This window comes from Malus sylvestris, chromosome 8, assembly GCF_916048215.2.
Source record: "Malus sylvestris chromosome 8, drMalSylv7.2, whole genome shotgun sequence".
NCBI lineage: Eukaryota > Viridiplantae > Streptophyta > Magnoliopsida > Rosales > Rosaceae > Malus > Malus sylvestris.
Genome location: NC_062267.1, coordinates 29,608,437 through 29,630,529, shown reverse-complemented (window position 1 = coordinate 29,630,529; position 22,093 = coordinate 29,608,437). Strand labels below are relative to the sequence as shown.

The window sequence follows — 22,093 nt, the reverse complement described above, 5'->3', positions numbered from 1 at the left end:
TGACCCTACAGATAGCTTCAACTCGATAATCCTACGTATGGCCCCGACTCAAAGACCCGACTTGCGGACCCGATCCGCAGATCCGACACATAGACCCAATATGCGGACCCGAGTCATGTCGAGAATCAACTCATACTAAGTACATGTCGACATAAAGTAGATACTTGCAATGAGGAATACCACGAGCCGAGCCGCCTCGCAACGAGCATAGCCTCTAACCGAGCCACCTCGCAACGAGCATCGCCTCCAGTTGAGCAAACGCCTCGCCGCGAGCATAGCCTCTAGCCGAGCTGCCTCGCAACGAGCATCGCCTCCAGCCGAGCAGTCTCGTAACATTGTGATACATCTAGCCCAGTATTGCTTTATGTTGAGCATTGCCTTGGGTTGAGTACTGGTTCAAGACATCTAACCACTTCGGCCTGTACATGGATTGGATTTGAAGTCTCCAGCCGAAAGACTCTCTTAACTGAAAACTTCGGGGACTAGTGTTGGTACCATACATACTGGGCCTCAGACTTTGACACATTAGGCCTCAACATTTGGGCCTCATCACCCAGCCCATAATTATGTAAAAGGAGGAGCCCCTTATTCTATAAAAGGAGACTCATCCCCCCTCACAAAGAGGACTCTGTGAACTTAACAGAGGACAATACCCTCACAAACACAACAACACTCTTTTCCTCATGGGGACTTCCCTTGAGCTTGTAATCCATACATACAGTTACAGAGTAATACAATTAACATCAGTGTGGAAGTAGCCCAAACATTGGGTGAACCACGATACATCTTTGTGTTCTTGGGCGTTAGCATGATTCACGGTCAGATTTACATTGTTCCAAAACCTTTCGGTTTTGTGCATCAACATATACCTTTAAAATGTGTAATGTCGTGCCGTGATTCAAAAAATATCTTCTACACGTGCGTGAGCGTGCATAGAGGCTAGTATATATGTAAACACCTCAGTTCTTTTCAAGGTTCAACTCCAACAAAGTAACCCTCTCCCTCTCCGGATTGTCAATTGTTTGACTATTACACTCACACATGGCTCTCTCTGGACTACTTCTCCCCACTTCATCAGTCATCATCTTCATCTTCCTTGCATACAAGCTCTACCAGCGGCTCAGATTCAAGCTCCCACCTGGTCCACGTCCATGGCCCGTCGTCGGAAACCTCTACCAGATAAAGCCGGTGAGGTTCCGCTGCTACGCCGAGTGGGCAGAGAAATACGGGCCCATCTTCTCAGTGTGGATTGGATCCACACTGAACGTCGTAGTGAGCAACACAGAGCTTGCAAAGGAGGTGCTCAAGGAGAATGACCAGAAACTGGCTGACAGGCACAGGAACAGATCGACCGCAAAGTTTAGCAGGGACGGTCAGGATCTTATCTGGGCTGACTATGGGCCCCACTACGTGAAGGTGAGGAAGGTGTGCACTCTTGAGCTTTTCTCTGCAAAGATCTTGAGGATCTCAGACCCATTAGAGAAGATGAGGTCACTGCTATGGTCGAGTCCATCTTCGACCACTGCACCAAACCTGGTAGATATTTCTTTCTTTTTCATTAAGAGTCAGTTAAACTTTTTATTTAAGCCAACTTTTTATTCTGTACGTCATCTTGACTTGATATCTTCTTTAAGTTCCAATTAATGATATCGTACTAATTAAATATAAAATAAAAAACATGTTTGGTAAATGCAAACTCGTCCTTGTACCAATTAACTGATTGTTGTTAACAATTTAATCACCATATTACAGAAAACCATGGGAAAAGTTTGGCAGTGAAGAAGTATTTGGGAAATGTGGCTTTCAACAACATAACAAGGCTAGCATTTGGGAAACGTTACATCAGCTCTGATGAAATAACTGATGAGCAAGGGAAAAGGTTCAGAGCTCATATGGCCAACGGAGTGAAGAGAGGCGGATCGCTCTCGGTGGCTGAGCACATTTCTTGGTTGCGTTGGGCATGCCCGTTTGACGAAGAGGCGTTTGCTCGACACGGAGCAAACAGAGACAACCTCACCAATGAAATCATAGACGAACACACTCAGGCACGCTCCAAGGGCGGCGTTGCCAAGAGCCACTTTGTGGATGCATTGTTTACCTTGAAGGACAAGTATGACCTTAGTATGGACACTGTTATTGGCCTTCTTTGGGTAAGTATACATTGATACGTTATTAATTTCCTATTTTGTTGCTAAAAAGTGGCGATTAATTCTCACTCAGGTTTGTGTGTTTGCACTCGATCGTTCGCTTGTTTTATCCTTTTTCCTTTTGATTAGTTAACGAAACTATTATTATCACTCTGATATAGTTATTGCGCATTCTTCCTTTACATTCGAAACTAATGAAGCGATTTGGTCAGGATATGATGGCTGCCGGTACAGACACCACAGCAATTTCAGTTGAATGGGCCATGGCGGAGCTGATTAAGAACCCAAGGGTGCAACAGAAGGCTCAAGAGGAGCTAGATCGGGTTATTGGGCACGAACGGGTCATGACAGAAAATGATTTCTCAAACCTCCCTTACCTACAATGTGTAGCAAAGGAAGCACTGCGGTTGCACCCTCCAACACCACTAATGCTCCCCCACCGAGCCAATGCCGATGTCAAGATTGGTGGCTACGACATCCCCAAGGGTTCGACTGTTCATGTTAATGTTTGGGCTATAGCGCGTGATCCCGCTGTCTGGAAAAACCCAAATGAATTTCGACCTGAAATGTTCCTAGAGGAAGATGTTGACATGAAAGGCCATGATTTTAGACTACTTCCATTTGGAGCAGGCAGGCGAGTATGTCCCGGAGCTCAACTTGGTATCAACTTGGTTGCCTCCATGTTGGGTCATCTGTTGCACCATTTCAGTTGGGCTCCTCCTGAAGGGGTGAACCCAGAGGAGATTGACTTGTCGGAAAATCCTGGGACAGTCACTTACATGGCAACCCCAGTACAAGTAGTGCCTACTCCGAGGCTCCCTTCACACTTGTACAAGCGTGTGGCCGTGAATATGTAATTTTTATTATCGTTCGCATTGTTATTGTTCTAGCACTTGATTCGATTACGAAGCCACATCTTTTCGCTACCATCCTAGGAGAGATTTTGTAGTGTGATCACGTGTATACAAATAGTGACGGAGTAGGATTCTCTTCAATCTTTTTTTTCCTATACTTCTCTTTTTTTTTATTTAAATGGTTACGATTAAACATATTAATATTTTATATTAATTTTTTGGGTAAAAGACTGTTTACCATCCTCATATTTCGTGGTTTTCAACATTTAGTACATCAAGTTTTTTTCGTCCCAGAGTCATACCTAAAGTGTAAATTTTGGAACAGTCTCATACATCTGTTAGTCAAACTGTTAGTTCTGCCGTTAAGTGATGACGTGGCGTCCTGATTGGACTGCACGTGTCACTAAAAAAATAAAAAATTTATTTAAATAAAAATAATATTTAAAATATTTCAATAATAAAATAATAAAAAAAAAAAATTTCCTTCTTCTCTTCTTCTTCTTCTTTTTTTCTTCTTCTTCTTCTTCTTCTTCTTCTGGGTTCGGTTCTCTCTTTTCTTTTCTTTTTTCTTCTTCCTCCTCCTTCTCCTTCTTCTTCCTTCTCCTTCCTTCTCCTTCTTCTTCTTCCTTCTCCTTCCTCCTCATTCTTCTTCTCCTTCTTCTTCCTTCTTAAGAAGGAAGGAGGAGAAGGAAAAAAACAGAAAAAAAAAAAAAAAACCGAACCCAGAAAAGAAAAAGGAAGAAGAAGGAGAAGAAGAATGAGGAGGAAGGAGAAGGAAGAAGAAGGAGGAGGAAGAAGGAAAAAAAAAAAAAAGGAGAAACCGAACCCAGAAGAAGAAGAAGGAGAAGAAGAAGGAGGAAAGAGAAGGAAGAAGAAGGAGAAAGAGGAGGAAAAAGAAGAAGAAAAAAAAAAGAAAAAAAAAAGAGAGAAACCGAACCCAGAAGAAGAAGAAGAAGGAGAAGAAGAAGGAGGAGAAAGGAGAAGGAAGAAGAAGGAGGAGGAGGAGGAAGAAGGAAAAAAAAAAAAAAAACCGAACCCAGAAGAAGAAGAAGAAGAAAAAGAAAAAAAAAGAAGAAGAGAAGAAGAAAAAAAAATATTTTATTATTATTTAAATATTTTTTTAAATATTTTTTAATATTATTTTTATTTAAATAATTTTTTTATTTTTTTAATGACACGTGGCGTTCAATCAGAGCGCCATGTCATCACTTAACGGGAGAACTAACAGTTTGACTAACAGATGTATGAGACTGTTCCAAAATTTACACTTTAGGTATGACTCTGGGACGAAAAAAACTTGATGTACTAAATGTTGAAAACCACGAAATATAAGAGTGGTAAACAGTCTTTTACCCTAATTTTTTATAGTAAGAGAAAGATAAAATAAAAGAATATAAATGGAGGAAATAGAAGAGAATAGAAATATGACAGTTACATAAACGAGTGGCTGCACACATGTAACTTGTCAGTTTCTTCTTTTTATTATTTTTATTTTCTTTTTAGCTTTGGTTTCTGAAAAGTCCTACCTATTAATCTTTTCAATTTAATCCATCATCAATATCGAGCGTTGGGACCAGAGCACTCGGACAGTCTCTCGTGCTCACATTCAATAGGCCTTAAATAATTCACCTACCACCCTCTCTGTCTCGATAAAGTTTTAGTTATAACAGGAACACAGATGGTATATCAAGTGTTTTTATGTAAATAATGAAATATTTTAATTTTTAAGTTATTAATATTTTAACACACGTAATTCACCATTTATATAAAGATACATGATGTACCACATCGTAGGACGATCACACTGAAAAATCTCTCTTCTGTCTCTTTCTCGTCCACTCATCCCACAAAACCAAATAAATTCAAATCATTTGATGATATTTAGGAGGTATATTCAATCAAGAATTTGAAAGATTTTAATAGATTTTTATGGAGTTTAATTGATTTGTAGATATTATATGTAAAATTTTAATTCAATTCTCACGAAATCTCATAGGGAGATGTAAGATTTGTGGATGCTTAAAATACACTATAAAATCTCTCCAATTCCCCCTAATTCCTCAACTTTTCCAAATTCTTTAAATTCTAATTCTAATTGAATACACTTGGAATGTTATAAACTTCTTTAAACTTCTAATTGAACACACTCGGATTTATAAGGATTTTAATAAACTATCTTAAAATCCTAATTGAATACACATTAAATTTCAAAGAATCACTTAGAATCCTGATTGAATACCCCTAGATTTCCACGCGCTCTTTAAACTTTTTTTTGTTATTTTTGACTCTCGAAATGAATTAATAAAAAAATAAGAAACAAAAATTAAAATGTGTGTGAAAACTAAAAGAAATATGTAAAATTATTACCCTCGTTTCAAACTCTACAAAATTGACCGAATATTTCACAACACTTGACGCTAGCAATGAAACGTTTGAATGTGAAAGTTCTTTATAGAGATTCGATGTGAAGTTGGAGCATCGTTGTTGACTACTAACTCCCTCCAGCCTCCATTCTTGCTTCAACCCCCATTCCTCCTCCATCTCCCGCTCTTATCGTACATTCTCCAACTCTTTCTTCTTTTTGTTTTCTTTTTTTTGTTTTGTTATTTTGTTAAGGGTTGTGTTTTGTAAAGAGTTTATTATTTTTATCTTAAATCCGCCTAGTTTCACATTTTGAGTATAAAATTACACTCATAACAAATTAAAACATGTTACGTCTTTAAAGTGTTTATTTGAAAAAAATATCCCATGTAATAGAGTTTGTCAACATATTGAATTAAATGCCACTACAATTTTTTTATTTTTTTGTCAAGCGAGAGCTTTCATTTCATTAAAAACTAATACAAGATCAAAAAGAACCAGTTAAACAACAACAGATAAAGTAAAAGCCTCAAGCAAGATAAAAGCTACAACTCGAGATACAACGGGAGACACACACAAGTTTAGGCTAGAAGATACAATAAGAGTTGCAAAAACAAATAAGAAAAAAACTCTAATTTCAAGCAGCATAAACCAGACCGCCATTGCTGTCACATACTCGGAGGAAGCCAAACTCCGAACCGAGAGAGTAGACACCAGATTCAAGTCCCTTTCCCAAACCCCCTACATATATACAAACTTCAATTCTAAAAATAAAAATACACAAGATGGGGATCCTAAAATAGATGCATAATAATATTAAGGTTACTGCTAGCAACTTTCTCATTCTACATACAATTCTCTTTTTCATCTTGTAATTTTACTTGATGATCCGAATAGTTGACTTTATATATCCACTATTAAAGATCAACTCTATAAAAAAAAATCAATTAAATTATAAATCATTTAACTGTTGTATAACTTTTGTCAAAATTTTAATGTTTAAGTGCGAAACATAATTTGTCTATGTATTGGACAACTATTTGATGACTAAATTCGAACATAGTTAACTTGTTTTATATGAATGATCTTTGACGTATGATTTAGAAAATGGATTATGAACTTTAATTCTTGTAAGATTGAAATTTAATTAAAAATGTTATTCGATTTTTGTTTTAATATTTAATGCGTATTTTCCTCCAATTATAGTTGTCCTTAAATGAGGAAACATTATGAATAAAACAACAGTGACACATAAGAAAAATGGGGCAAATATGTACTGAACTCTCTGTATCTAAATGTATTATAATGAATCAATGTACCTAAATCTTAATATATTTTAAATAATAAGTACATCAAAATATCTATACCTAAATATATTATAACCAATTAATGAGACGTAAGGAAACCATGCAGATACCTACCTAACTGTAACGAAAAGTCCATACATAAATATTTTCTTATATAAATTACTTATCATAAATTATTGATGCAAAATGCTATTATAAATTATTGAGCAAGATGTCAACATTTAATGCGAATTTATCCATGGGAAAGGGTATTAAAAGCCTACAATATTTCCATAAACATTAATTATTCGGACACTTAAAATTACAGATCGTATGAAAACCATGAAATTATCTAAAAAAGGAAAAAAGTGACATTAAATGCATACAATAGCATTTAATATCAAGAGACTTAATAAAATTTAGATAATTACAGATAGATCAATTTTTAGAACAAATTTGTTAATTATATGATGTGTTATTAATAGTAAATAAGCATGTTAATTAACACTTAAGTAATAATCAAATTATCAATAACCACGTCATATAATTTACAAAATTTGGTTTAAATAAATGGTCTTTCCAGTATCACTGATAAATTTTTAATCTTGTATTAGACATTAATCTAAACTTCATCTTATTTAAGAATTTGAGCCTAATTTTCTATTTAGAAAATATATTTTTTTATCATAAAACAACATTGAAAGATAAGTACGAAAATCGAGAAGATAACATGAGAAGATTGCTAGGACTCTCTTAAGGATATTGCTAGGAAGACAAAAAGATACGTCGGGAGAGTGATGCATAAGCGACACTAGAATAAGTAACTCTAATGTTAAACTTCAGCATGTATTGATTAGTCAAATTAATTAGGGTACATGGCCATAAACCGTACCTTAGACCATTCAAAGAGAAGAGAACTGTCTTTGCTTTCCTGTAGTACTTAGTATTGGATTATGAATTGTCTTTGCTGGCAATAAAATGTTTGAATGCGAAAGTTCATCATAGGGATTCGATATGAAGTTGGAGTGTCGGTTGTCGACTACTTGATGCTCTCCTCTTTTTCTTTTATTCGACTTGTGACCGACAACATAAAATAAACTTACACAAGCGAAACATAAAGTTGCAAATCCTCAGTATTGCGACAACAATGGGCAATAGCATATCAAACTCCCTCCAGCCTCCATTCCGGCTTCATCTCTCATTCCTCCATCTCCCGCTCCTATCTTACGTTATCCAACTCTTCTTTTTTTGTTATTTTGTTTAGGGTTTTGTTTTGTAAAGAGTTTATTATTTTTATCTTAAATCCGCTATTAATTTCTCATTTTGGGTATGAAATTACACTCATAATAGATTAAAACATGCTACATCTTTACAGTGTTTATTTGAAAAAAATATCCCATGTTATAGAGAGTTTGTCAACATATCGAATTAAATACCACTATACAATTTTTTGTCAAGCAAGCGAACTTTCATTCCATTAAAAACTAGTACAAGCCCCAAAAACTAGTCAAGCAACACACTCCTAAAGTTTTAATGTTGTATCAGACATTAATCTAAACTTAATTAGAGTCTAATTTTCTATTTAGAAAATAGATTTTTTTAATTATTTAGCAACATTGAATAATGAGAACCAAAACCAAGAAGATAGCATGAGAAGATTAACAACATTCTCTTAATATTAAGGGTAATGCTAAGGAGATAAAATTTGTAAACTAAATAATATTTCACTAATAAGAATGAGCACATTTATCGATACTTAAATAATAATTCAATTATTAACTTTCATATTATTTAATTTATAAAATTTTATCTATAAATTTAATGTTCCTACCATTGGGAGTGATGGGAGGGAAGGGTTGTTGGCTTGTAGGCCACACATAACGGTTAGGGACCATACCTTACCCACTACCTAAAATATCCGATCCACAATATGACTCCATATATCCCTGTGATTATATGTATATATACCTCAGCTCCTTTCAAGGTTCAACTCCAACATGGCTCTCTCTGGGCTACTTCTCCCCATTTCATCAATCATCTTCATCTTCCTTGCATACAAGCTCTACCAACGGCTCAGATTCAAGCTCCCCCCTGGTCCACGTCCATGGCCCGTCGTCGGTAACCTCTACCAGATACAGCCGGTGAGGTTCCGCTGCTACGCCGAGTGGGCAGAGAAATACGGGCCCATCTTCTCAGTGTGGATTGGATCCACACTGAACGTCGTAGTGAGCAACACAGAGCTTGCAAAGGAGGTGCTCAAGGAGAATGACCAGAAACTGGCTGACAGGCACAGGAACAGATCGACCGCAAGGTTTAGCAGGGACGGTCAGGATCTTATCTGGGCTGACTATGGGCCCCACTACGTGAAGGTGAGGAAGGCGTGCACTCTTGAGCTTTTCTCTGCAAAGAGGCTTGAGGATCTCAGACCCATTAGAGAAGATGAGGTCACTGCTATGGTCGAGTCCATCTTCAACCACTGCACCAAACCTGGTAGATATTTCTTTTTTTTTAAATAAGAATCAGTTAACTTTTTATGTTTTTATGAAATAGTTAATTGAAAGCATAATCTTCTTAGGAAAAGTAATATTTTAGACCATTTGACTACTATGCAACCTATTATAAATTTAGGGGTGTGATATTTTTTTTATTTCTCATATATTCTTATTAATTTTTTATTTTTTTAATATTCTTTAATTTATTCGATACACGGTTAGAATTTAAGGATACGTAAGAAGTAAAAAAATGCATGTGGATAATACATCTCTAAATTTACCTTCTTTTTTTGTGTGTGAAGATTGGTACCATTAGAAAGATTGTTTGATGAGTCTAAAACACATAATAAAACATTACATGTCATTAAACAATTGGAGAAAAGTTTTTTTTTTAAATGTCACCGTCTAATTGTTTAATGAGATGTGACATTCGGTCTCGTGTTCGGCCATTGAAAAATCTTGCGCAACTTTGAAAGGTTGGTAGTGATGGAATGGTAACATTGATCATTGTATAGCAAATCTTGGCCTGTCAGTTAGTACTTGTCTTGTCTGATTTGAGGACCCTCCCGACGTTATTCGGGACATCGTCTTTCAAGACTTGATATCTTCTGTAAGTTACAATTAATGATATCAGTACAAATTAAATATAAAATAAAAAACATGTATGGTAAATGCACTTGCAAACTCTTCCTTGTACCAATTAACCGATTGTTGTTAACAATTTATTCACCATATTACAGAAAACCATGGGAAAAGTTTGGCAGCGAAGAAGTATTTGGGAAACGTGGCTTTCAACAACATAACAAGGCTAGCATTTGGGAAACGTTTCATCAGCTCTGATGAAATAACTGATGAGCAAGGGAAACGATTCAGAGCTCTTATGGCCAACGGGGTGAAAATAAGTGGATCGCTCTCGGTGGCTGAGCACATTTCTTGGTTGCGTTGGGCATGCCCGTTTGACGAAGAGGCGTTTGCTAGACACGGAGCAAACAGAGACAAACTCACCAAGGAAATCATGGACGAACACACTCTGGCACGCTCCAAGGGCGGCGTTGCCAAAAGCCACTTTGTGGATGCATTGTTTACCTTGAAGGACAAGTATGACCTTAGTATGGACACTGTTATTGGACTTCTTTGGGTAAGTATACGTTGATACGTTCTTAATTTCCTATTTTGTTGCTAAAAAGTGGCGGTTAATTCTCACTCACGTTTGTATGTTTGCACTTGATCGTTCGCTTGTTTTTATCCTTTTTCCTTTTGATTAGTTAACGAAACTATTAGTATCACTCTGATATAGTCATTGAGCATTCTTTCTTTACATTCCTCAAAAAAAAAAAAAGCATTCTTTCTTTACATTCGAAACTAATGAAGCGATTTGGTCAGGATATGATGGCTGCCGGTACAGACACCACAGCAATTTCAGTTGAATGGGCCATGGCTGAGCTGATTAAGAACCCGAGGGTGCAACAAAAGGCTCAAGAGGAGCTAGATCGGGTTATTGGGCACGAGCGGGTCATGACAGAAAATGATTTCTCAAACCTCCCTTACCTACAATGTGTAGCAAAGGAAGCACTGCGGTTGCACCCTCCAACACCACTAATGCTCCCCCACCGAGCCAATGCCGATGTCAAGATTGGTGGCTACGACATCCCCAAGGGTTCGACTGTTCATGTTAATGTTTGGGCTATAGCGCGTGATCCCGCTGTCTGGAAAACCCCAAATGAATTTCGACCTGAAAGGTTCCTAGAGGAAGATGTTGACATGAAAGGCCATGATTTTAGACTACTTCCATTTGGAGCAGGCAGGCGAGTATGTCCCGGAGCTCAACTTGGTATCAACTTGGTTGCCTCCATGTTGGGTCATCTGTTGCACCATTTCAGTTGGGCTCCTCCTGAAGGGGTGAAACCAGAGGAGATTGACTTGTCGGAAAATCCAGGGATAGTCACTTACATGGCTACCCCGGTACATGTAGTGCCTACTCCGAGGCTCCCTTCACACTTGTACAAGCGTGTGGCCGCGAATATATAATTTTTATTATCGTTCGTATTGTTATTGTTCTAGCACTTGATCTGATTACGAAGCAACTTCTTTTCGCTACCCTTCCCTATTTTGGGACAATAAAAATCCCGTATGTGTCATGATAGTCATAAAGACACTTCCATTTCCTTTTCTAAGTGTTTTTATAATGTTGTTAGTTACTACCAACGGTGGATTCAAAATTTTATTTTTGGGTTGGCGATGTTCAAAAGCTTCCCAAATTTAGCCAAGTTCTAGAAATGCTCTTCTAATGCATTTTCAAAAATCGAGTTTAAAATGCTTTGAGCTTTTGAATGTCCCTTTTCCAAACATAACATTATAGGTCAATAGACGAGGCCGGTCCTAAGACTTTTGACTGTTGACTTTTGCTTGACTTTTTTGGGTTTCAGCCGGAACCCTTCCTATACTAATTTTGACGTCTTTAATTCGATTCCAACGTCCGTTTTTCCAAATTCAATCGTTTGAGTAGAGTTTTATTAATTAGCCTCTTTATGTACTTATGTGCGTTTGTTAGTGGCGCTTTCGTCCTCCCTAGTTCAAACGGCTCTTCGGCGACAGAGTATCAGTGAGTGGACCTCTTCCAAAATGCATGATCTTACTATTAGAAATGCATACATGAAAGCATGATTTTATGGATATGTTTTATGAAACGTTTACGAGTAAATTGGATTTACGCTTTATGAAACATCATGCTTTATCAAATTTACATTCTTTGAAATAGTATGATTATATACACTTATGAATTTGGTTTATGATGATGATTTGAGCTAGAACGCTCCTATGATTTATGATATGATGTTTGAGCTATTGAGCTCCGATGAAATATATTTTGGAAAGATTATGTTCACGATTTTATGCGCTTACCTAGTGGTTAGTCATACTATGTGCCTACGAGCGAATGATACTTCTATGGCTTCGGTCGGGAGTTTGGTTAGTGGCTTCGGCCGGAAAATACTTATATATGGCTTCAGTCGGCAGTTTGGTTGGTGGCTTAGGCTGAAAGATACTTATATATGGCTTCGGCGGGGCGTTTGTAGGTAGTTTCAGCCGGAAGATATTTATATATGGCTTTGGTTAGGTGATGTAGGGCCTTCGGGCGATTTTGATACCAATACTAAGCACACTATATGTGAAATCCCGTCTCCAGATTTCAATATTTAAAATTATGTATTTTATATTATTATTATCGATGTGTTTATATTTGCGGAGCATAAATTTATTTAAGTTAAAGGACGAAAATGCCCTTAATGAACTAAACGAAAAATTTCGAGAACATATTTGATGTATATGTATTTTTCCAATTTTCCTTACGTATTTGGATAGTACTTATCGATACGAATGGGTAGGCTCAAAAGATTGTAATTTGGAGTTACAACGAATGACTTGTAAACGAACAAAAACAGGGACACAATGGTCATTTAATCATTAATCTGGAAGGCTCCAAATTTGTTGGAGCTTTGATCAAGAGCCACATGGGTGGCTGTGATGGAAGAAAAAGAAGAGAAATAAGATATAGGAGTGGGGAACAGACCAATCAGCAAGAGGGAAAGGAAGGGAAAAGGAAGAAAAAGAGAGAAACAGGCTGACCCGTATACCCTTATCGGACCCAACTCGTACCGCCACATTTCTGACGTTTTTCCGTCAGTTTTCTGGTGATCCAAACCTCGCCACCACCTGCAAACTAACCATCATCTTCCCCTCTTCCATTTCCAACCAAATTTCATTGAGTTTAGATTTGAATTCGCGAAGAATGGAACCCGTCGGTTCTGAGTTTGTCGAATAATAAACTTCGAATCTGGAAATAATCATCCTCAGGAAGGGCACGGATTTTTCTCATCTCCTAAAACAACACAAAAAAAAAAAAATCCATGTCCACTCGTTGCATGAATGCGAGAAAGCGAGTGAGCGAGCGAGAGAGTAATCAATCGCCTTAACATTGATATTATTGAACTCTTCTAGCCTCATCGCCAACCAATCTACAGCTATTGACAGAACGGAATGCAAAAGTTTGTAAACTGATGAATCTACTCAACTTTGATGGATCTAACAGTTAGTGATATAAGAGACTTCAAACTGCAAATTACAATCGGGAGGCATAATAGATTTTTGCAATGACTCAGATTCAGAATAACAAGGTCAACCACAAAATTCTGAAATCTTTTTCACTTTTCTGCAGCTAGATAGACTGAAACATTATATGTGAATCTCCACTGAATTTGTACAACTTCTAAGAAGCAAGCTCTCAAGAATCGGAATATTGGTCATTTAACCAAATTTTATAAATTTATACTCTTATGAAATTATATAAATTTCACCTCTCCCAGACCCTGCGTAAAGCGGGAGCCTTGTGCACTGGGTACGACCTTTTACCTTTTATGAAATTATATATGAATATAACACCTAAAATAATTTTGATGCCCTTGATTTTTTTGGGCCCCAGAGGATCGTCCAGCTAGCACTAGGCCTAAGCCGAACATGTCGATAGAAAAGAAGCTCATAAAACGAATCTTGGATCATGCATGAGTTCTGAGCTTGCTACAATCAAAACTATGAACTTAGAAATTGGTCGTGCATAATCAGAAGATATGTCGGGAGAGTGCTGCAGAAGCGACACTAGCATAAGTAACTCTAATGTTAAACTTCAGCATGTATTGATCAGTCAAATTAATTGGGGTACATGACCATAAACCGTACCTTAGACTATTCAAAGAGAAGAGAATTGTCTTTGCTTTCCTGTAGTACTTAGTATTGGAATATGAATTGTCTTTACTGGCAATAAAATGTTTAAATGCGAAAGTTCATCATACGGATTTGATATGAAGTTGGAGTGTGGGTTGTCGACTACTTGATGCCATCCTCCTTTTTTTTTGTTCGACTTGTGACCGACAACGTAAAATAAACTTATACAAACGAAACATAAAGTTGCAAATCCTCAATATTGCGACAACAATGGGCAATAGCATATCAAACTCCCTCCAGCCTCCATTTCGGCTTCATCCCTCATTCCTCCATCTCCCACTCCTATATTACGTTATCCAAGTCTTCTTTTTTTGTTATTTTGTTTAGGTTTTGTTTTGTAAAGAGTTTATTATTTTTATCTTAAATCCGCCATTAATTTCACATTTTGGGTATGAAATTACACTCATAATAAATTAAAACATGTTACATCTTTAAAGTGTTTATTTGAAAAAATATCCCATGTTATAGAGAGCTTGTCACTTGAGATCTGGATCAAACCCTGGGTATACCTAACTATAACGACAAGTCAGTGCGTAAATATTTTCTTATATAAATTACTTATCATAAATTATTTATGCAAAATGTCAACATTTAATGCGAGTTTATCTACGGGAAAGAGTATTAAAATCCTACAATATTTCCATAAATATTAATCTTTCGGATACATAAAATACATACAATATCATTTAATACTCAAGAGACTTAAATAAAGTTCAGATAATTCTAGATAGATTAATTTTCAGAGTCAATGTGCAAATTATGTGATGTGTTATTAATAGTAAATAAGCAAGTTAATTAACACATAAATAATAATTTAATTATCAACAATCATGTCATATGATCTACAAAATTTAGTTTAAATAAATGGTCTCTTAAGTTTTAATCTTGAAACAGACATTAATCTAAGTTTCATCTTCTTTGAGAATTAGAGTCTAATTTTCTATTTAAAAAATAGATGTATTTTTGTCATTAAGCAACACTCTAAGAACTAAGGAACCGGATCCCCTCCAAATCGATATATACTGAACCTGCTGAGTAGGCAATCCGGACCGTTGAAATTTGATTCAACGGCTACAATTATTATAACTTTTAGAAGGCCTCCCTATTTGTAGTCGTTGGATCAAATTTCAACGGCTCGGATCGCCTGCTCAGCATGCTCAGTTTTATTGGATCCAAAGGGGATTCGGTTCCAAGAACTAAAACAGAGAAGATAGCATGATAAGATTGCTAGCATTATCTTACTATTAATTAATATATTCTTGCAAAATTGGTAATTTGGGGTGTATTATTCACATACATCCCTTTATACTTTTTACACTCTTTATTAATTTCTGTCTGTTAATTTTCATTAATTCAGTTGATTCAACGGCCGCAAGTTAAAGATCGTGTATATGAAGAAAAGAAGTGTGTGGATAACACACTCCTAAAGTTTTAATCTTGTATAAGACATTAATAATTGGAGTCTAATTTTCTATTTAGAAAATAGATTTTTTTTAATTATTTAGCAACACTGAAAAATGAGAACCAAAACCAAGAAGATAGCATCAGAAGATTAATAGCATTCTCTTAATATTAAGGGTAATGCTAAAGAGACAAATTTTGCAAGCTAAATAATATGTCACCAATAAGAATGAGTACATTTATCAAAATAATCCAATGATTAACTTTTATATTATTTAATTTATAAAATTTTGTCTATAAATTTAATGTTCCTACCATTACTCTAATATTAATAGGTTCTTGCAAAATTGGGAGTGATGGGAGGGAAGGGTTGTTGGCTTGTAGGCCACACATAAGGGTTAGGTACCATACCCACCACCTAAAATATCCGATCCACACTTCCACAACACAATATGACTCCATATATCCCTGTGATTATATTTATATATACATACATATTGTATATGTATATATAACTCAGCTCCTTTCAAGGTTCAACTCCAACATGGCTCTTTCTGGACTACTTCTCCCCATTTCATCAATCATCATCTACATCTTCCTTGCATACAAGCTCTACCAACAGCTCAGATTCAAGCTCCCACCCGGTCCACGTCCATGGCCCGTCGTCGGTAACCTCTACCAGATACAGCCGGTGAGATTCCGCTGCTACGCCGAGTGGGCAGAGAAATACGGGCCCATCTTCTCAGTGTGGATTGGATCCACACTGAACGTCGTAGTGAGCAACACAGAGCTTGCAAAGGAGGTGCTCAAGGAGAATGACCAGAAACTGGCTGACAGGCACAGGAACAGATCGACCGCAAAGTTTAGCAGGGACGGTCAGGATCTTATCTGGGCAGACTATGGGCCCCACTACGTGAAGGTGAGGAAGGTGTGCACTCTTGAGCTTTTCTCTGCAAAGAGGCTTGAGGATCTCAGACCCATTAGAGAAGATGAAGTCACTGCTATGGTCGAGTCCATCTTCAACCACTGCACCAAACCTGGTAGATATTTCTTTCTTTTTCATTAAGAATCAGTTAACTTTTTATTTTTTTTATGAAATAGTTAATTGAAAGCATAATCTTCTTAGGAAAAGTAATATTTAGTATAATAATTTGGAGAAAATTGCAAATCAACCAACAAATAAATAAACCCCGGATTCAGGAGAAGAAGCCGTGCGGCACCGGACTACAAGAATATGTGTTAAACTTTTGTCCGCGTGTCTTTGTATTTTTTGGATGGAACGCCACCGTGACCGTTGTGCCGTGGACGTTGCTCTTCTGAGTGGGCCACCAAAATTACACATGCAACGCTGGACGACAAAAACACGAAAGGTCCGTACCAAAACATTCTGAAATATAGAAAAGTGTGTATTAACCCAATTTTTTAAGGATAATATTTGGGTGCTCACCATGAAGCATGAAGGATCCAATTTCACTGACTTCTTATAAATACCTGTCCTTTGAAGCTTCTCCCAGCACTCTGCTATTCTTATAACCAAACACCTGACTCTTCTTTTAAACACATGACCAAACACACCGGTGAGAGGGACGGGATGAGATCTGGGGCATGGGCGTAAAGGAGAAATTGGCTGTTTGGTTATAGCTGGTTGTTTTGTTATAGGTTTAGAGAGCTTTTGTTAATTACACTTGGTTATATTTAACTGGACCACACAACAATGTCAGCCACACGACAATGTCAGTATATTGGGTTCTCCCCGGTGAGGATCCAAGTATTAACCATTTCTTAAGCCAATTTTAGAAAAATTCAAATAATATTTCATTTTTTAAGACTTTTGACTACTAAGCCACCTATGATTACTTTTTTGTGAAGCTTGGGAGTATTTGAGAGATTTTTTCAGCGTGTCATAACATGGAACATAACATCACATGTCATCATATAATTGGAAAAATAATATTTTTTTTAAGTGTGTTTCCTTAATTGTTTAATGATATATGGCATTCTGTTTCGTGTTATGGACATATTAAATAATCTCTCATAACTTTAAAGATTGGTTTTAATAGAGATAATTGTTATTAGCTCTTCAAAAATCTCATTCTACACTTCAAACTTTCTATATTTGGAAAGAAAAATCACTTATAAGGAGTGTAGAATGAGATTTTTAGAATACTAATAACATTTCCCCTAATAGAACAATAATATTGATGATCGTATAGCAAATCAAACAAGAATTGTCTGCCATCCCACTTTCCGTGCTCTCGTGTTTTGTGTGGTCACGGTTAAGTCACGTCAACATTTTATATTTTTTTTATAAATATAATAAGACAAAAATAAATAGTAATATAAAATATTGACGTAACTTAATTGTAACCACACAAACAAAAATGAATGAGAATGCACGTAAAGTGAGAAGACAGACAATCCTTGTCCTAGCAAATCTTGGCCTGTCAGTTAGTGATTATTTTGTTTGGTTCGTGGACCCTCCAAATTTGTTCAGTACGTCATCTTGCCTTGACATCTTCTTTATGTTCCAATCAATGATGTCGTACTAATTAAATATAGAATAGAAACGTGTTTGGTAAATGCACTTGCCAAGTCGTCCTTTCACCAAAATTACACATGCTACTGGTCGACAAAAAATTGGCATAGCACGAAAGATCCGTACCCAAAAATTATGAAAATATGGAAAAGTAAATGTGAATGGAATGGTAAATCCAAATAATATTCATTTTTTATTTTAGACCATTTGACTACCATGCATCCTATTATAAAGTTAGGGGTGTGGGTGTGTGGTATTCAACCATCATCTTTAACTTCTCATATATTTTTTATTATTTTTTATTCTTTAATTATTTGATACGATGGTTAGAATTTAAGGGTGTGTGAGAAGTAAAAAGATATATGTGGATAACACATTTCTAAATTTACTTCTTTTTTTTTTTGAAAATTGGTAGCATTGGTGATATTTTTCAATATGTCTAAAACACGAAGTAAAATCACATGTCATTACATAATTAGAAAAAAAGTTTTTTTAAAGTGTCTTCCTCTAATTGTTTAATAACATGTGGCAATCGATCTCGGACCATTGAAAAATCTCCCGCAACTTTGAAAGATTGGTAGTAATGGAATGGTAATATTGATCATTGTATAGCAAAACTTGCCCTGTCAGTTAGTACTAGTCTTGTTTGATTTGAGGACCCTCCCGACGGTATTCGGGACATCATCTTTCAAGACTTGATATATTCTTTAAGTTCCAATTAATGATATCGTACTAATTAAATATAAAATAAAAAACATGTTTGGTATATGCAGATGCTTTCCTCTTAATCCATTAAGTTCGAAGATTCAAGCCGTTGAAATTTAATTACGAGCTGTTGAAACTTGATCTAACGGTTAAAGTTATTATAACTTTTAAAGTGAATCATATTTGTAACCATTAGATGAAATTTCAACAGTCCGGATTCCGAACATATGGATTAGGAGGAAGGGCTCCCTTTCCGGTAAATGCATTGCAAACTCGTCCTTGTACCAATTAACTGATTGTTGTTAACAATTTATTCACCATATTACAGAAAACCATGGGAAAAGTTTGGCAGTGAAGAAGTATTTGGGAAACGTGGCTTTCAACAACATAACAAGGCTAGCATTTGGGAAACGTTTCATCAGCTCTGATGAAATAACTGATGAGCAAGGGAAAAGATTCAGAGCTCTTATTGCCAACGGAGTGAAGATAGGCGGATCGCTCTCGGTGGCTGAGCACATTTCTTGGTTGCGTTGGGCATGCCCGTTTGACGAAGAGGCGTTTGCTCGACACGGAGCAAACAGAGACAGACTCACCAAGGAAATCATGGACGAACACGCTCTGGCACGCTCCAAGGGTGGCGTTGCTAAGAGCCACTTTGTGGATGCATTGTTTACCTTGAAGGACAAGTATGACCTAAGTATGGACACCATTATTGGACTTCTTTGGGTAAGTATGCATTAATATGTTCTTAATTTCCTATTTTGTTGCTAAAAAGTGGTGATTAATTTTTTGCTCTCGTTTGTATGTTTTGCACTCTTTCGCTTGTTTTTATGCTTTCATCTTCCTTTTGATTAGTTTGCGGAACTATTGTTATCACTCTGAGATAATCATGGCGCATTCTTTTCTTACATTCGAGACTAATGAAGGGATTTGCTCAGGATATGATGACTGCCGGTACAGACACCACAGCAATTTCAGTTGAATGGGCCATGGCGGAGCTGATTAAGAACCCGAGGGTGCAACAAAAGGCTCAGGAGGAGCTAGATCGGGTTATTGGGCACGAACGGGTCATGACAGAAAATGATTTCTCAAACCTCCCTTACCTGCAATGTGTAGCAAAGGAAGCACTGCGGTTGCACCCTCCAACACCACTAATGCTCCCCCACCGAGCCAATGCCGATGTCAAGATTGGTGGTTACGACATCCCCAAGGGTTCGAATGTTCATGTTAATGTTTGGGCTATAGCGCGTGACCCCGCTGTCTGGAAAAACCCAAATGAGTTTCGACCGGAAAGGTTCTTAGAGGAAGATGTTGACATGAAAGGCCATGATTTTAGACTACTTCCATTTGGAGCAGGCAGGCGAGTGTGTCCCGGAGCTCAACTTGGTATCAACTTGGTTACCTCCATGTTGGGCCATCTGTTGCACCATTTCAGTTGGGCTCCGCCCGAAGGGGTGAAACCAGAGGAGATTGACTTGTCAGAAAATCCAGGGATGGTCACATACATGGCAACCCCAGCGCAAGTCGTGCCTACTCCGAGGCTCCCTTCACACTTGTACAAGCGAGTGGCCGCGAATATGTAATTTTTACTATCGTTCGTACTGTTATTGTTCTAGCACTTGATCCGATTACGAAGCAACTCCTTTTCACAACCCTTCCCTATTGGGACAATAAAAATCCCGTATGTGTTTGATAGTCATAAGACACTCCATTTCCTTTTCAAAGTGTTGGTTCGGATGCGAGGGGAATCCGTTGCAACTGGACATTCCGAAGAAGTTGTTTGATATGTTTTAGAAGATGTTGAGGTTATGATTTGCAGTCACTACAGCCAATGAGCAAGGTGTGGATTCATTAGCTGAAAACGTAGCTAAAGTGTTTTAGGGTGGTTCTAAATTGGCCTGATGTATTTGTGACAGTTTTACTTTCAAGCCATTACATAACAATTTAACAATATTTTTAGTCACTACTAGTGGCGGATCTAGGAATGTATTTTTGGTAGGCGACATTCAAAAGCTTCCCAAATTTAGCCTAAGTTCCAGAAATGCTCTTCTAATGCAGTTTCAAAAAGTGGGTCTAAAATACTTTGGGCTTTTAAAAGTTCATCTTCCAAACATAATATATGGGTCAATTAAAAGAAACACATGAGCTAGCTACAACTATAATACTAATCTTCGATCATGCATGAGTTTTGAGCTAGCTGCAATCAAAACTATGAACTTTGAAACTTGTTGTACATAATCTGGAGACACATCGAGAGTGTGCTGCAAAATAGACACTTGCATAAGTAACTCTAATGTCAAACTTGTATTGATTAGTCAAATTAATTAGGGTACATGGCCACAAACCCTTACCTTAGACTATTCAAAGAGAAGAGAATTGTCTTTGCTTTCCAGTGGTACTTAGTGTTGGAGTATGAATCTCACAGTCGAGGAAAGAAGGAATCTTGCATGTATTTATAAGTAATTAGATTATTTTAGTATGAATCTCACAGTCGAGGAAAGAAGGAATCTTGCATGTATTTATAAGTAATTAGATTATTTTCTATATTACCAATTGGTTTTATAGTGGAACATCAACTTCCTTAATAGTATCAGAGTAGTGTGTTGTCATGCATGTGAAGCCAATAGCCACATGTGCTCCACGTCAACTGATTATGTTATCCACATATTAAGCTTAAAAATTCGTCAAGGAGCTTGAGTATGAACTTCAACTTCCTTCACTTTGAGCCCCGTTTAGTAATTAACATAAACTAGTCGAAACCAAATTGAACTCGGCTTTCCAACAACAATTTTAATTCAAACCAAATTGGACTTGGCTTTCCAACAACAATTTTAATTCATTTTTTTCTTGGCCTTGGAGCGGAGAAAATGGAAGTCTTGAAGTTGAAAAGTATTACCAGTACTAGCTACTAGAAATGATGCACAGTCATATTATTAAATTTGTTTTACAGTAGAATTTCAACTTCTTTCACTTAGTATTAAGAAATATCTTGTAATATATTTTGTAATATATTTACCTAATATAGTTTATGTCAAATGCCACAAAAAGAGGGATACGATTTTCTAGGGAATTGATGTAAGGTTAATTGTTTGACCCAATAATGTTTATATTGAGAGGTGGATTGTATGCCCTCTCATTTTCATATCTTGTAATATATTTTGTAATATATTTACCTAATATAGTTTATATCAAATCCCACCAAAAGAGGGTTACGATTTTCTAGGGCATCGATGTAGGGTTAATTGTTTGTCCCAATGGTGTTTATATTGGTAGGTGGATTGTCTGGTTTCTCATTTCCATATTTTTTCTATCCTCTTCTGTTTTGTGTGATCATGCTTAACCGTGATCATACAAACAAAGAAGATGTGAAAAGTATGAAAATGAAAGGGCAGACAATTCCTTTCGTTTATATTGTACTGTAAAGCTTATCAATGAGATACGAAAAATCATTCAGTCTGTTCTTTCAATTGCCTTGTCATTTAGCCATTTTAATATTCACACTTGTTAAGATGGTATACAAAGCATCAGGTCCTAG

The 22,093-nt window shown here is 36.7% G+C and overlaps 2 protein-coding genes and 1 pseudogene across 2 annotated transcripts; all 3 read left to right on the top strand.

Annotated features, from left to right (window-relative positions):
- The first annotated feature begins 1,006 nt into the window (after window positions 1-1,006).
- LOC126631774 (cytochrome P450 98A2-like) lies at window positions 1,007-3,247 on the top strand (annotated as a pseudogene).
- A 5,339-nt stretch (window positions 3,248-8,586) lies between these two features.
- On the top strand, window positions 8,587-11,305 carry LOC126631775 (cytochrome P450 98A2-like). Its single transcript, XM_050301911.1, has 3 exons — window positions 8,587-9,138; window positions 9,881-10,278; window positions 10,524-11,305. Exons 1-3 carry the CDS (start codon window positions 8,646-8,648, stop codon window positions 11,166-11,168), a joined length of 1,536 nt encoding a protein of 511 aa, XP_050157868.1. The 5' UTR covers window positions 8,587-8,645; the 3' UTR covers window positions 11,169-11,305.
- A 4,441-nt stretch (window positions 11,306-15,746) lies between these two features.
- Window positions 15,747-20,260, top strand: LOC126631773 (cytochrome P450 98A2-like). The gene is made up of 3 exons (XM_050301910.1): window positions 15,747-16,357; window positions 18,887-19,284; window positions 19,497-20,260. The coding sequence occupies exons 1-3, from the start codon at window positions 15,862-15,864 to the stop codon at window positions 20,139-20,141; spliced, it is 1,539 nt and encodes a 512-aa protein (XP_050157867.1). The 5' UTR covers window positions 15,747-15,861; the 3' UTR covers window positions 20,142-20,260.
- Window positions 20,261-22,093: the final 1,833 nt, after the last annotated feature.

Coding starts and splice junctions, on each gene's coding strand:
- LOC126631775 (XM_050301911.1), top strand. CDS start 8,646: ATGGCTCTCTCTGGGCTACTTCTCCCCATTTCATCAATCATCTTCATC. Junction 9,139..9,880: donor CAACCACTGCACCAAACCTG/GTAGATATTTCT, acceptor ACCATATTACAG/AAAACCATGGGAAAAGTTTG. Junction 10,279..10,523: donor CTGTTATTGGACTTCTTTGG/GTAAGTATACGT, acceptor CGATTTGGTCAG/GATATGATGGCTGCCGGTAC.
- LOC126631773 (XM_050301910.1), top strand. CDS start 15,862: ATGGCTCTTTCTGGACTACTTCTCCCCATTTCATCAATCATCATCTAC. Junction 16,358..18,886: donor CAACCACTGCACCAAACCTG/GTAGATATTTCT, acceptor ACCATATTACAG/AAAACCATGGGAAAAGTTTG. Junction 19,285..19,496: donor CCATTATTGGACTTCTTTGG/GTAAGTATGCAT, acceptor GGATTTGCTCAG/GATATGATGACTGCCGGTAC.